Source organism: Embiotoca jacksoni, unplaced genomic scaffold (genome assembly GCF_022577435.1).
Source record: "Embiotoca jacksoni isolate LCO1_2020_lvr unplaced genomic scaffold, fEmbJac1.0.p SCAF_46, whole genome shotgun sequence".
NCBI classification, from domain to species: Eukaryota; Metazoa; Chordata; class Actinopteri; family Embiotocidae; genus Embiotoca; species Embiotoca jacksoni.
This window is the reverse complement of record NW_027185399.1, coordinates 824,384-840,597: the sequence shown is the minus strand read 5'-3', so window position 1 is coordinate 840,597 and position 16,214 is coordinate 824,384. Positions and strand designations below refer to the sequence as shown.

The window sequence follows — 16,214 nt, the reverse complement described above, 5'->3', positions numbered from 1 at the left end:
CCGTGACGGAGGCTCGTTCTGACGTTAATGTTCACTGTCGGCTCCCCTTTCGTTCCTTCGTCTGACTTTGGTTGGGAGCGACCCGGTAAATATTTCAACGCTCTTCCTTCATTTCACATTGAGGACAAACCCGGCGGGTCATTTAGGTTTGCGTTGTCCGACTGATAAAAAAAAAAAAAAAAAGGAGGGACAGGAAGATCTTTTTTGAATTTTTTTTGAATTTCTTTTATCTCATGGGGAAGGAAGAGAAACACGTGCTAACAACATACCAGCTCATGACAGTAAAATAAATAAATAAATCGCTGCAGGGTTTGCGACGAGATAAACGCCGAGTCGAAACAGGAAGTTGCACAAATTGGAAAAATTTGGAAACAAAAATCTCAAGATTGACGTTGAGAAGCACATCGTAACACAAAAAAACTAAAAAAAAATCTAAATAAATGAAGATAATGAGACTGCAAGATTATATTTTCTACTCAGTGGTTTTTTTTGCTTTTATTGGGGAAAGTACAAAACGATGCAGTGATGTTGACGTGATAGCTTCCTGTTTTTTTAACCGGTACAACGCGCCACCCAGACGGTTTCCAGTTTCTTTACACGGCATCTATTTAAAATCACAGGTGTAACTAATAATAATACAAATTTAATTACTCTCTTTTGCGCTTTTCATACCAGAATGAGTCGCACTCGTCGGTTCCCCGTTAGTGAGTTCAGTGTGAAATGCAACCGTTATAAATGCGAGCCGGCACTCAAACACTGCACGGCACGAAGTAGCTCCCAGAGAATACTGAATTACTTGGCATCGACTAACTGCTTTTCATCTTTTTTCTTTCACTCGCCCAATTATTTCCTGAGTGATGAAAGAGTTCTCCACAGAAGCTTCGGTCTCTGTTTTCACACTTGAAAACCATATTTGTATGAAATTGAATGTCTGCCAGCGTTACAGTTGACAACAGTTTTACTGTCGATTTCATCTTTTTTTCTGCCTTTGGAGCTGTCAAACACGTCGGTAATATACTATGATAAACAAGTCTCTAAATTTAACTTGGGACGTATTCATGGTACCTTATAGTTTATAGCATAGTTTTCTTGTGCCTCCAGGAGGACATTGATTACTTGAACCACTTAAAAATATTAAACTATTTCATGACACCATTCTTCATACAAAAGCTACAATATATGCATATATATATATATTTAATTTATTTTTACCATGAATACATCATCTCTTTGCATAAATAAAGATTACCTTTGCTGGATTTTTTTTTTTTCTAAAAGAAAGATTTTACATTCACACAGAGTTACGGTACCTGGCGGTCTGCCACCAAAGCACTCTGAGCCGATTCCTTTTGCACACACACACACACACACACACACACACACACACACACACACACACACACACACACACACACACACACACACACACACAAGAAGGACATACGGGGTCAAACTTCCAGAGCCAACAGTCTGAGTTTAGTTTCAAGCAGCCAATTTGAATTCTGTTTTGGGAGGGAGTTGAACGAAAACCAGAGTGATAAACGGCTTCTTGTTTTTGTTTTTTTTGTTTCATCTCACTCCTCTCGACTGTTTGTGTCTCCTCTCTCTCTTTCTCTCTCTCGTATTGTGTCGTTATCTTTTCGTCACGTTTTTTTCTCGCTTGTTTTTCTGTCCTCCCGCAGTCTCAACTACAGCGGCATGTGTTTGGCGTCGGACGCCCAGTTCAGCGACTTCCTGGACGGGATGGGGCCGGCCCAGTTCGTGGGGCGGCAGACGCTGGCGACGACGTCGATGGGTGAGAGAAAGGCCGGAGTATTTAAAACTCTGAGGATCCGTCACTGAGGAAGCTGCTTAAAAAGTCCCTTTTAAATATATGTAGATTAAAAGCTTAAATCGTCCCTTTTTTTTTTTTTTTTTTTTAACCTTCTTATCTCTAACCTGAGAAGGAAATTATTGAGATTTGAGGGTCAGAATTAGCACCCGTATTTTATAAACCAAGAAAAATGGGTCTGAAAATTGAAAAGAAGAAGAAGAAGAAAAAAAAAAGAAGCTTATTCCCTCATAAAAGTGAACCAAACGACTGCTGAAATCATTTCACGCTGGCAAAACCGCCGCCTCATAAATCAGGGCGCCACGTCTTACTGTTTTTCCCATTGTTTCCATACTCATTTCTCAGGCTGTGCACATATATTTTTATGTATATATATATATATATATATGTATATATATATATATATCTCTCGCACGCAGCCTGTCCTCCGCAGCCGTTGATCTACTGTAAGTGGGTCAGTTTTCCTCGCTGGCAGCCCCGGCGGTGTCCTTGGCCCGACAACAGTGGCACCGACTGGACCGGCTCTGCTCCAGACCTGCTGTCCAGTCCCCGGTTATATAATGTCAGAGAACCCAGAATAACTTGGCCGTCATCTGCAGCTCCGTCGCTTTTCAAAGGAATGTTTTTTTGTCATTTTTTAGGGGAACGTTTCGCTGAGACTGTCATTCAGACGGGGCTTTTTGGAAATGAGCGAAATGAAGAAAAATTGACATTTTGCACATTAAAAAAATGCAATAAAGTTAAACTGGTAAAAAACAGAAAGTTAAAATACCGTTTTATTACAGAGTAGATATGGCTAACATGTTACCTGCTGGTGCTGTTTGCCATTTAGCTTTGGTACGGTGGGTTTTTCATCAGTTGTTTTTTTAGGTACATTTTAGATTAAAAAAACAAATTTATCTAAAAATGTTATAAAAACTAAAGTGTAAATACACAAACAAACAAGCTATATACACAACACAAATTATACACCTGGACCTATACAGAAAAATGTGTAAAGAAAAAAAAGATCGTTATTGTACGTATGTGATAAAAAATATGAATGTTAATTTTATATATATTATTAATGATAATAGCTATTCTAATATTCAGGTAGTAAGAAATATATGGCTACTTTTGTATTTCTGTTATTTATTTTACTCTATATTACACTATAGTCAATCACCACAAGTATAAAAGCCCAAATGATCTCATTCACCTGCTCCATCCTCTTTGTTACCTTCCAGGTGACGTGGAGATCGGTCTGATGGAGCGGAACGGAGGTCTGGAGGTGGAGGTCGTCCAGGCCAGAGGACTCACCATGAAACCAGGTTCAAAGGGACCTCCAGGTGAGTCCTGGTCCCGCCCTCATATTCTGATGAATGAGTCAGCTTCTTTCTGCCATTTTAAAAGAGAGAAAAAAGCTTTACCATTGTACAACCGTAATGTCTTGAAAGTTTCCCGCGACACTCGAACGCATCACAAAGCCAGTGAAAAAGGGCACACAGCATCCCCGTAGGGTACATTATTAACACACACAGAGCGTTATGTTGCATAATATTAAACCAGGCATTGATCCTAATTGCATAAGAACAAAAACAACGTAAGCGAAAAGAAAAAAAAATGAAGAACTATATCTGGAAAAACTATGAAGGAGACATAAAAGAGGAGATGAGAAATAATCTGAAACAAAAAGCTATGCTATGTGTGTGTGTATAAAAGTATATGTGAAAAAAAAGGTATGTAAGCACCAGTGTTTAATATTATTACTGCTTGTGTTACCTAGCAACAAATTTTGACTCCCCATGACATCAATTTAGAACTAGAAGACTGATGTTTGTCATTTTTATAATTGGAGGCGGAGTTTTCTCTTTAAAATAGTGGTGTGACAGTAAAAAGAATAAATAATAATAATTATACAGGCTGATAACTGATCAAGAGATTTCATGAAAGATGCTCAATTTGTTAAAAGAATTTTAAGATTTTTTTTTTTGAAGACCAGAATTTTTTTGTTTTAGTTCCAACAAGAAAAGCATTGTAATATTAAGAATCAGCACATCTGGAACTGGTTGATGTCATTAAATAAACATATTCTTAAAGTTCAACTTTTATTCAAATTTCTAAATTGAACAAAATTTTTGAATTAGAACCTCCAATGTTTGGATCAAATAGCTTGTAAACAATAAGACAAGTTTAGTCTGTATTTATCACCTTTAATACAATACTGCATAGCTTCTGCTGTTGCTATATTAATATACATTTTTACTACATATAATTTAATTTAATATCTTAAAAGAATTTTGAGATAAAGGAGGTTCTGTTTTATCAACGTTTCTGGTCGGGGATCAGAGTTGAATCCCAACATTTTTTTTACTAAGATATCCCAAGTCACAGTGGATAGATTTCATAGATGATCAATTTGTTAAAAGAATTTTAAGAAATTTTTTTGAAGACCAGAATTTTTTTTTTTTTTTTTTTTTTTAGTTCCAACACGAAAAGCATTGCAATATTAAGAATCAGCACATCTGGACCTGCTTCATGGCATGACAATTGAAAAATCATTTAAAATAAAAGGCTTACAGACACCAAACTGATAAAAATCCTTTTGCTGTTGGAATTTAAGTAGAAAATCTGTGATGACAGATCTGTAATAATGAAGTCATTCATATAAGAGCTGATCCGCACCGTTTTTTTTCAAAACATTTACTCACAGGAAGTTATGGATAAATAATTATTCATGAAGGTATCAACTTACATTTTTGTAAGGAGGTTGACTTGTGAGTTTCACTGTGACCTCAGGTCTCACTTTCCTGCTTGCTGTCGTTCCAGCGGCCTACATCAAAGTTTATCTCCTGGAGAACGGGATCTGCGTGGCCAAGAAGAAGACCAAGTCGGTCAGGAAGTCTCTGGATCCTCTCTACAACCAGGTCCTGGTCTTCTCCGAGAGCCCGCAGGGGAAAGTGGTGCAGGTAAGAGATACGCTGTCGTGGCTCACGAGGATCGAACTGCAAATTTCTTGTTTATGTGATAAAAGATGGAGACCAGTTAAAATCACTATGGTGGTACAGGAAATGAAAAATTAATTTGAATCGAACCTAAATTATTCTTTATCGTCTAAAACATTAACAAAATTAAAAGGCTAACATTGTTTTCGCAGTTTTGATATTCATAAACGATAAGTTTATTCTTTTATATTCCAAAAAAACATTTATGTATATTTTATACATCCCCTCTTTTAAGCTTCCCTGTGACGCTCCGCCAAGAACGAGCTGTTTTGTGCCTGTCTCTTTAAGACACATTGATATCAATGACCCTGTCTTCTGATTGGCTGATTCTTTTCTGAGTGACGCACACCCAGGTCAACCACAGGTTTCCTTCAGGTCTTGTACCGTTTTGTTTCCACGAGAGGTCGGACAGTGGGCCGTGCTCAGGGCGAACGCGGAGCATGTTCGTGAGTTTGTGACATCACAAAAATTGCGGAAATCCAGACAACTCGTCCAATTGGCGCAATTGTTGAATGCTAGCTGTGTGCGTTTATCTGTGGACTGAGTGTTTTGACATCTACACCGTATTTATACAACATAGCCGAAAGCACGGCCCGCTTTATCATCAAAAAGAAATGGAAATCTAAATTGATAAAATACGGGACCTTTAATGTCTCTTTAAAATATATTTGTAATCCAATTTATACATGTAGAGACATTTTTAGACAGACAGACCAACATTGCCGTCCACAGCTTGGTTACAAAACATGAAGCACTGTAACACCACAAACAGGATCTTATGAACGGATGAATGTTCATCTGTTCATCCCCCCCGGTCTGTCTTTTTGTGGTTTCGTGGCCAAAAGCTCAGGTGGCATCGAGCAGACGAAAACAGAAAGCTTGACATTTACAGCGAGAGTCTGACCGGAGGGACCAGCTGGCTGCTTCAGCTCATTTTGTTCCTTTTATTTGTTGTGAGCTTCGGCTGCTTTCAGGATCAAAAATGTCACAAAAAGACCAACTGAAGGAGACTGATTATTATTATTATTTGGAGCTTTTGCTTTCCTCGTCCATACATTCGGTTTGGTTTCTTTTTCCCTGTCAGTTGGTTTTCAACTCTCTCCTTTCCTTCCTCACGGTTAAACAACACCATGCAAACAGCCGTGTTTTAACCTGGTGTTTTCTCTCTGTAATCAGCTGGTGGAAAACGGCGGTGAGTTCAAGGCCTGCCGCTCCGCCTCCGGCTGCTCCTGTCGCTGTGTAATTAGCCCGCTAAACGCCTCCCTCTTAATTATCTGCTGTCTGCGTCGCCATCATCCGAGTTTGATCCAACTCATTCACGCCGGATAATGAAAATCGCTGAAATCAGCAGAGCTTTTCTTCTTTTTCTTTTTTCAATTTGTCACTTCCCCATTTAGCAAAGCAGAGGAGAGCGGCTTAAGTCTGCGCTGAAAATTCATTCATTCATTCAAAAAAACGTTCCTTAACGGACTCCGTGTTTTTCAGCCAACCAACTTGTTACGGTAATTACATACCGTAAATAGTTTTAAACAACATTTTAAATTAAATATCTGAATAGCTTCTTTTTGTTTTTGTCCCGTTGTATTCACACATCATATGAGATTAATACTTAAAGACGAGTTTCTTTTTCCCAGAATTTCGTGCATGCAGGGAAATGTAGCCGCCGGGGGCGCTAGCAAGCCGTTTGGCCACGCCCACTCGCGACTCTGATAAAATATGAAATTTTTCGCCGGGAGAGACGCGTGTACCAACTTTCATGACTTTTTGAGTATGATAAAGCCTCCAAAAATGCAGTTGTTTACGGAGAATAATAATAATCGCTTGAATAACAACAGGGCTTTCGCGCCATCGGTGCTCGGGCCCGAATAATAAAAACACAACTGCTCGAAGACATTCATCAGACACACAAGCCACGAGGCGTTCAAATGTTACGGTTATTTCCAGTCTGTGTTTTGAGACGACGCTACCCTGTCAAGATTCAGGTACTCCACAAGTCAGAGTACTAAAACGAAAGCGTACTACACGAGCGTACGAAGGGAAGTACGCTACTTTGGAACCGAGCCTAAAACATTTGAGGAATTTATAAGTTATGGTACTTTTTTTTTTTAATCCTCTTTTTTGTTTGTTTTGGGTGTATGAAATGAGTAACTCCCACGTGGGACATTCGAGCAGGTGCACAGGAGGTACATCGAGGACAGGTTTATGTTGTTTTCTTTGAAGGTGGCTGGTTTAAACCTGGGTAAGTTCATTTTGAAGGCTTTGAGAATGGCCCGAGGCTGCTTCTCTTCTTCTGCTGCTGTAATTAGCCGCCAAACGCTTCTCGTCTAATTATCGGCTGTCCGTCTTTCTCCTCCGCTCTGCATTTGCTTCCCCCTCGCCTCCCTTCCTCTGATCATCTCATTGTCTCTCTTATCTCGCCCTTTCTGGGTAATCCTTCATTTTTAAATTTTTTTTTATTTTTTTATTTGAAACAATTGCCTCCGCATGCTTATTGTGTGTTTGAGTTTTTCTGGACTAAAACGCTGTCTTATCCTGATTTTCTTGGGGTTCGAACGCTGAAGATCAGGTTGTTATCTGTTTGAATTATTTTACTTAAAGACTTCTTCGAGTTAATATCAAACCGACAACATCGCAAATCACGAAGCTCGTAACATCGAGAATATTTTCCTTTTTCGTGACAGAAGTTTGTATTTTCCTCAGATAATGCTCCATTTTTTTTTCCCCCGAAGGTTTATTGTGTTTTTTTTCTTTAATGTGTCTCTTTTTATTTTCCTGTTTTCCATCTTTCACTGTTGATCTTGTGTCCTTTAACCGAGGGGGATGTTTGTGCTGTCAGAGCTGTGACGGCTCAGATCGTGACACGCGGGACATTTGGAGCAATCTCGCCCTCCTCATTTCTGTACTTTCGGGCTGAACCACACTAGAGATTTATATCGGCGTGTATATTCGCTGAGCAGCGCGGGGTAAATCCGCACGGGCCTTTCAGGTCTATTGAGCTTCGCTGATCTTTGACATCCAAAAAATGTTTGTGTCATTGGCCAATTGCGACCTCATCCTCTCTGGCCCGTCTCTGAGGCCGACCCCTCATGTAGACACTCATCTATGACTGTTGGCCATGTTCTTCCAAAACCACGGGCATTAATCTGCCGCTTACATTGCCGCTACTCTTCTTGGAAAGCTTTCCACTGCGGGGATTTGCTCCCGTTCAGCCACAAAAGCTTTAGCGAGGTCCAACAGGGTCGCTGGGCAAAAAAAAAAAAAAAAAAAAGTATTATTTTTCAAATAAAAGGCCTCGTCTTATTGTCAATAAAATATACCCTACAATGAAAAAAAAACAACTGGATGTAGCTTCCGGCTCCAAAAAAATTAGACCTATGCAGAAAGGGCCTCAAAATGCAATACCACCAAGTGCCACTAGAGGTTGGTTTCAAAAAACGGCAGTTTTCCATAGACGCCCATTCAGCTTCTCTCGTGAAATTCTCAGTCAACAAAATGTTTGCACAAGTCTCCTGTGTGTCGTTCGCTAAATTCACTCTTCTGGATTAGCGTGCCGGAGGTCCATCTGAAAATAATCCCATTATTAATCCGAAAATAAACTTTAAAAAGCCGTGTTTTTTTGGGGGGGAAGGGTCGTGTCTGTTTGATTGACAGGCCTGTGGTGCAGTCGGGTTACGGCTATCGGTGGGCGGTGACGTAGTGTCGCCCGAGTTCCCAGCAGATCAAATTAGATCCACCGCTAGCCCCCCCCCCCCCTCCCCCGCCGCCCCCCAGCTCGCCCAAATATGGTCACTACCGGCTCCAAACCGCTCCGACCTAGCAAAGACGTCGCAGGACAAATTACGAACTCGAGGCTTTTTGTTTCAATGAGTCTGCAATGTGTGTGTGTGTGTGTGTGTGTGTGTGTGTGTGTGTGTGTGTGTGTGTGTGTGTGTGTGTGTGTGTGTGTGTGTGTAACAGTAGAAGATCCAGCAGACTGCATTTTTCATCCTCCACGCGAAACTCTCGGACAGTTTCTTCCCTCGTCCAACGCTCCTAATTAATCGTGTCTGAGGTCAGAACCTCGTTTTGGTCGTAGAAACGAACAGATTCTCCTTTAAAAAAAAAAAAGAGAATAAATTAAAGCGGATTTCTGGTCTCTGAGTCTCTGTGGAAATCACTTGCAAGACACGCACAAACCGAGAGAAAAAAAAAAAAATCTGTATGCCGGCGAGCGCGAGTCACACAGAAGACCACCAGACGAGAGGACGCATGAGCTGATGGATATCGATTATTTCGTCCGCCGCCTGACAGGATGTGGGTCCGTCTGAGACGAGCCCCCGACGTTATCAGGATGTCGGGAGACAGAGGACACCTAACGTCGAAGCTCACACAGGATCCTGAGCACCCACCTTCATCTCTCCTCCATCCCTCTCCTCTTCACCTACTTTAATTGACACCTCAACCTGCTTCGTGTTCTTGAGTCGGCTACTCGCAGCCGCCTCCGCAAACATGCAAGATAACAAGACCTGCGTGTTCCTCTTGAAGTTGAAGTTGATTTTCAGGGGTGTTTCTTTGGACCGAAAGAACCTAGAAACTTCTGATTCTTTGCATTAAACCTCCATTTAAGCGTCAATTCTTCGTTTTAATTGATTTTGAAGACGTGTGTTTGTCCTCCTGATCTTTATCTCGCCGCTGTCTTCCGTAGGTGATCGTTTGGGGCAACTACGGGCGGATGGACCGCAAATGCTTCATGGGCGTCGCGCGGATCCTGTTGGAGGAGCTGGACCTCAGCACGATGGTGATTGGCTGGTACAAGCTCTTCCCTACCTCCTCCATGGTGGACCCGACGATGGCGCCGCTCATCCGCCACTCCTCCCAGATGTCCCTGGAGAGCACCATCGGGCCCTGCTGTGAGCGGCCCTAAGACTCGCGCCCCAAACATTGTATAGTTTTGATGTTGCAGCTAAAGATTCCATCGCTCAACCGAGTACGAAGACGTGTTTTTATAACGCCCTGTAGCCCCCGCCCACCTTGCCCTCTTCCCCCCCCCCCCCCCCACACACACACACACACACACACACACACACACACAGGTCTGCCGGGTGGTACTGCCCCCTTGAGCAGGTAGGTGTTAAGTATCTCACTCAAGGGCACTTTGACAGGTCCAACCACGCTGGGGAATGAATCACTCCCCGTGTTGAGGGGAACATACCTTACAAACCAGTAGGTCATCCTTGGCACTCATCGGAAATGTATTATAATTCTTTTGATATTGTATCCGATTGTTTCCCCGAGACTCACGGGAAGCAAATTTCTTTTGTTGTTGCAACCGACCGCCCCCTCAGACTCGGAAGGAAGATTTTGCTCTCTTCAGATCTCTCTGGTGGAAAAAACAAAACAAAAACTTAATGAGGATACTTCAAAGGAGGGCTCGGTTGCCGCCATCGATCACATCCTATTGGGACCAGATTACACAGCAGGCTCAGCTTCGCTTCAGCTTTCGCGCCTTTCTTCGCGGCCTACGTTTCGATTGTCTTTCCCAGGACTGCTCGTTGTCTTTTTCTGTCTACTCATTAATGTCGGGGTGGGGGGGGGGGGGGTTGAAAAAGCTCCTGAGTGATGTCTGTCTATCCACGAGTCCGGAGAGAAAGAAAGCCAGACTGCTCTCCTGTGGTTTGAGAAACCAGCCTTCCCACCTTGCGGGAGCATCGTCGTCGGCGGACGGACGAGCGGGCAGCAGGACGAAAGGAGATAAAACGTATTCGTTGTAACCGACCAAGACATTTTGGTTTTGAGCACTTTGACTCGAGCTGTTTTCCTTTCTTTTCTTTTTTTTAATCACCCATTTGATCAATCATTGCTCAATTCATTTGGATGTGAGCGGAGTAGACACGATTCAAAGCCTCTTTTGTCTTCTGGAGGGAATCCAGATCTTCACCTGATCTTTGGGGTCCAAAGTGCTGCCGGCGTTCTGTCCTCCCAGCGTGTCCGGACTGGATTCAACCTCTGGTCTGGTATAAAGTGGTCCATGAGTACATTTAATATGGCTTAACAGATGAACTTAGCAGGTACTGAGCTCCCAAAAGACCACGTGCCATTATAACCCCAAGAACTTGCACATTTTCATTGCAACCGATGAGAATATTATCTGATTTCACTGATCATTTCGTCCTCTTTTTTTTTTTGTCGTCTATCGAATCGGCTCGTGTCGTGTTTGGTAGCGATGAAAACGTCCATCTTTGGGGAGGGGTTAGAAGAAGAAACAAAAAAAAGGGATCCGAGACCTCCTTTTCATCTGGCTGTTTCTTGAATCGATGGCACACGTCCAATTAAGAGATTTCCAGGTGTAGTTGCACCCGAGACACATCGAGTGAAAGTTTGACTGCCTAAAAAAAAAAAAAATCTTTTGTCTCCCCAAATGAAGTGTCATCCAGAAACCTTCCCGCGGCATAACATTATGAAAATGGCAGCTGGCGATAGCGCCCGAAAGTAAATTGGATTTTATGCATGCAGTATATTGTATTCGATTTTGATTAGAATTCAAAGAGGCCAACGGTGAATGCATGAGATTAGCATATTTCAAAGTGGTTAAGCCTTCTCAGGATACAGTTTATACTGTATGTGCATGAAACAGCCAGGTTTAAACGGGGGTTTGAAATGTCAAGGGTGTTTTTTTTGGTGTTTTTTTTGGTCTTCATTGGGTTCAGTTCTCTTCTGTGTCGCTTTCAATTTTCAACATCCCACCTTTTATAGTGCAGGTCACATACAACGCAGAGGGCGGTGTCGTACCTGTAGCATCGATGCACACCGAGCTAACACGAAAGAGGAGAATTGAGGATAGTAGCCCGGCTGACGGCGCCGGCCCGACATCTTTGCTGTACATCCCGGTTTAATTGTAGTTCGGAATGCTCTTTAGCTTAATACTAGAAGTAGATTTTTAAGATTCCTCCTCCTCTCTTTTTTTTTTGTTTTCTTTTGTTTTTAAAGCTTTGGCGAACAGTCTTCTAATAACAGTTTCTACTGTGCCAATTTCTACCAGCAAGTGTCTTCTCCTTCCTGTTCTTCATTTGACCTTTTGCGGCACGTGCCATTGTGAGGGAGAAACCGAAATAAGCGTCTGACCAGCAGCGTTCGAGGCTGCTGCGTGAGAAGCGTCCCTTTTTTAGGTTAAATTACAGCCCTAATCCACCGAGGACCGCCGAGGCACCCGGTGGTCAGCCACGCTACGACTCCGTGTACGGAGGGAGGAAAAGGGAAGAGGAAGGAAGGAAGCATGAAATGTACTTTGCATCATCCAAACAAAAAGGATCAATCTGGACTGACGTCAGGTTTTTACAGACTTCAACAACAAAAAAAGAAAGAAAAAAAAGACACAAAAGTAAGATGAATTTAAAAAGGGAACACAATGTGCACACTGTAGAGAAATTTATAGTTTATTAAAAGAACAGAAGTATATGTATTTTATTTGGGCACTTTATGATTCTTAATGTCTTTTTATGTGTAAATATTATGATTGTTGGCGTCTTTTGGAGTGAGCCAAAGTTAATCTATAACGACTTAGTTGATTAATGTTAAAACTCTAAAAGGAGGGAAGTGATTTGCTTTGCTGTTTATCGTAAGATTGTAGCATTAGCTGGTAGCATCCGCATGACTGATTAAAAACTTCTAATTAATTAGCACACAACTTGGTAAGACTATTAGCATGAGCTCTGTGCTAAACAGAAGGACGAGAAATGAAAATGCGATATGATGGGTCAAGACCCAACATCAATTGAGGAACATAAACATATGTAGCAATTTAATTCAAAACTTTTGCAAAGGTGACAAAATTTTATTTTCAGGTTTTTTCTTTAACAGACAATGTGTAAAATCTGTAATAAGACATTAGCAAAAAAAACAACAACAACTAAATTTTAAGGAAATTTATTTTTCTTAAAGATTTCGACGTGAGATTTCAGAACAAAATCCAATTTCTCTTGCACCCAGTTTGGAGTAATTTTACTCCAAAAGACTTTGCAAAAGTGGCCTCAGTTTTGCCAGTAGCAGTGTTGCAGGGATATTAATGCCGTATCTGTTTCCAAACAAATTAAATACATTCTGTAAAGCAATAATCAGCAAAACATCCAGTCATTGCAGTTTTTCAGTCTGTGGGTAAATGTCGCTTTTGATTTTCATTGCAGTCAACACCTATCAGTTATAATAATTAAAAAGACAAGTGGTTTCATATGTTTTCTATGTATTAGGGCTTGTTAAACATATGTGATTCCAAAACATGTTATTGCTCTGCTCTCTTTAAAGTGTAGCAGACATTTTATTATGGTTTAAAACACCCTTAAAAAGGTTTGAAGAATCTTAATGCAGAAATGTTAAGAAGTCATTTTATTTCAGTGCAATCATGTTGGTTTTTTACATGTTTTCCAGTGAAAGTGTAATTTAATCTGAATGTGAATATATGTAAAATTCAGAAGGAGTTTAAGTTAAATATCCAACAAAATATGGGAATATCTGAAAATGCCGGATCATTTTTCACACCCTAAAATTATATGGATGGATTTTAATATGATGATAACAATTCCTGCCTAGTATTTAAAACAAAAGGGACTATTTTTTAAGCAGTTGTATAAATCAAATATATACATATATAAATATAAATATAAAATGATTGACTCCTCTAACAGTGACCCAAGGAATGTGTTTTTGTCAGTTATTTTGTGCCAAAATTCTAACATATTTTGAGGGCTGATTTCCCAGTTGAGGACCAACGAAAGAGAAAAGTTTACACACTTGGCATTCAATATTTTTTCCACCGAGTCATCTGCAGATTACAGAAATGAAGAGAAGAGAAGCCTGTGACTAAAACAGGGTTATGTAAAGAGTAATATAGCATGATAATGATCTAGATTTAGTGCAAATAGATCATAATAAGAGAGCGAGAATTGCTGTACGAACGGAAATCAAAAAGTTCCAAGACTGTTCCTGTTGTGCGTGAACTGTGCGCCGTGAAGTGTTTTTTTTTTTTTTTTGCAGAAGGAAGCACTAACCTTCATGAGTCAGTATTCCAAGTTATGTTGCTCGATCAACATCAGCACCAGAGTTACACGTGTTATTCTGACCACCGCGCCCATCACAGTTTTGCGGTTGCATTGGCGCACCACAGGAAGCGTCTCTGAACTTTTATGATCCACTACCATTTAAAGGTTGCAGTGGTGACCATCATGGAAGCATCAGTAAAGACTTTTGGTGTAAAAAACACGTATTCAGCGGACCCCGACAACAAGTTTTCAATTCTCATATTGTTTGAAAGAGAAGAAGTATCGTAAGTGTGTGCCAACGTTGCTAACAGGATTAAGAGTAACTGGTAAAATTGCTTCTTGTTCACCACTTTTACGTTTTTTCGTGACCTTTTGTAACGTTTGAAAACAAACGAATGAGCTAACGAACTCTGTAAATGTTATAGTCGACATATTCAGCACCAAAAAAAAATATACGTCTTTGCATCCCCCCACCCCTCCATATTTCGATTGTGTCCGCCACTTGGATGTTAATTATGTACTACTATCAATTGTAATGTAAGTAGAGGCCTTAAATACACAATATACATTTTTGTCAGGGCTAAGGACTAAGAAATGTCTCATTAAGTAATCAAAAACGACGCAAAAAAACCCCATTTCCACCTAAAGCAATTTAAGTGTCATCTATGGAAAAGATTATCTTTGCATATGTTCTTAAAGAATTTCTGATATTTCAACTGACTATTTGTGTATTTCCTGCACTTGGTGGGGGCTTAAATGAGCAAACTTTGACGCATAGATATTCAAACGATCTGATCTGTTTCTTAACCAGACTTATTTTCTAAACGTAAGGAAAATGACGCTATTGTTTCTTTGTCGATGTTTGGATGCACATCATGGTACTTTGTGGTTTCAAACTAGTAGAGTAAAATAAAAAAAAAAATTTAAAATAACATTTGCAATCTAGCCATCTGTAAGAATTGTACTAGAGTCCGGTTAAGGTCCTTTTACACTCATTTTAGGTTGCAATTCTGCAAAACCCAAGATACAGAAAAAAAAAATATATAGAGACAGTTGTGCTACATACATTAAGCGACTTGTGTTTAGCTCATCTTTTTTTTTTTTTTTAACGTGAAACAAAGGTAACGCGACTGTCTCTAAAACAACGTGAGCATTTCTCAACATGACTTCCTGCTTGTCCCCGCACAAATGATTCCGTCCAGTATCACGGAAAACTGTGTAATACAGCCGTCGGTCCACTAGAGGATACCGAGAGAAATGTGGTTTATTTTGGGGGCGTTTTTGATTTGTAGATAAATGTATTTGTTTATTTTGTGAAGACAGAGTACAGGAAGTTAGTCTGATCTTGCCTCACCGTTCGTCATGTGACCTGCAGTACTGACTGTGGCCACTGCGCCAAAAGTCAGTCAGGTTGATTTCCTCGTTTATTTATTTTTTTGATTGGACAAAAATGAAAAAAAAGTGCAGCGGCTTAGAGTTCGCAAACCGTCCCACAAACAGGTAGTTAATTTTCTGACCAACATCCATGGTCATTGAAAACAGGCGAAACGGGCTTTTATCACTTTTTTTCAATTCTCTTTAAGGTTGTTTTTTTTGTGTAGTTTTTATGTTTATTTCCTTGAGTCCATATGGAGATAAAAAAAAAAAACCAATACATTTCTCCTGTATCACTTCCATTACTTTCCAAAATACAAAGTTTTTGTGCACATGTCCTACATGTGTGTGGATATTGATATAACCTGGGTGCACACAGAAAGCCAGGAAGTCAGTGTCCTGTTTGTTTTTTTGCAGAAATCAACCTAAAAGTGAAACTTGGTAAAATTCCCCTTTGAAGTTCATAAAAAAAAAAAAAAAAAAAAAAAACTTCTGTTACCTGAGCTGAAATCCTCCATATCTTTTCTTTTTTTCTTCTTCCTTTCATGTACATGGCTTTTACTCATTAGAAAGAAAGCGAGCACTGTTATGTGTCCTTTTTCTTTCCGAGTGACAGCGCGTACGTTTCTCGACATATCATCTCACGTTCCCTCCTGAGGGTGGTGGGACGGTGGGTGGGTGGGGGGGGGGGGGGGGGGAGGGGAGTGGGAGGATGAAAGGGGGGGAGTTGCAGCTCCTCTGTGGCTGTTACGAAAACCGTCGAATCCCAAAAGCAACACATCTCCTCCGGTCTGGCTGTGCTTGTTTTTTTCGGGGGAGTGGGGGGGGGGGGGGTATTTTACCTTCCCCCCCACTCAAACCCTCATAAAAGTGCCCGCCCCCCCCCCCCCCCCCCCCCCCCCCACACACACACACACACACACCATCTGGTGGATCCTCTCATCCACAGCATCCCACATTACCATGACTGCATACATTTTTAGGTTGGGTGACCCCAGTGAGAATCAAAGTGCC

General features: G+C 40.8%; 1 protein-coding gene across 1 annotated transcript in view; it reads left to right on the top strand.

Moving 5' to 3' along the window:
• The window catches only part of rims4 (regulating synaptic membrane exocytosis 4), a 43,244-nt gene extending 27,346 nt beyond the window's left edge, over positions 1–15,898 (top strand). Inside the window, exons 3-6 of the mRNA XM_069169735.1 lie at positions 1,683–1,795; positions 3,058–3,159; positions 4,640–4,779; positions 9,500–15,898. Coding sequence (XP_069025836.1) covers positions 1,683–1,795; positions 3,058–3,159; positions 4,640–4,779; positions 9,500–9,718 — 574 coding nt within the window. The 3' untranslated portion in view covers positions 9,719–15,898. The remainder of the gene's footprint in view (positions 1–1,682; positions 1,796–3,057; positions 3,160–4,639; positions 4,780–9,499) is intronic.
• The last annotated feature ends 316 nt before the right edge of the window (positions 15,899–16,214 follow it).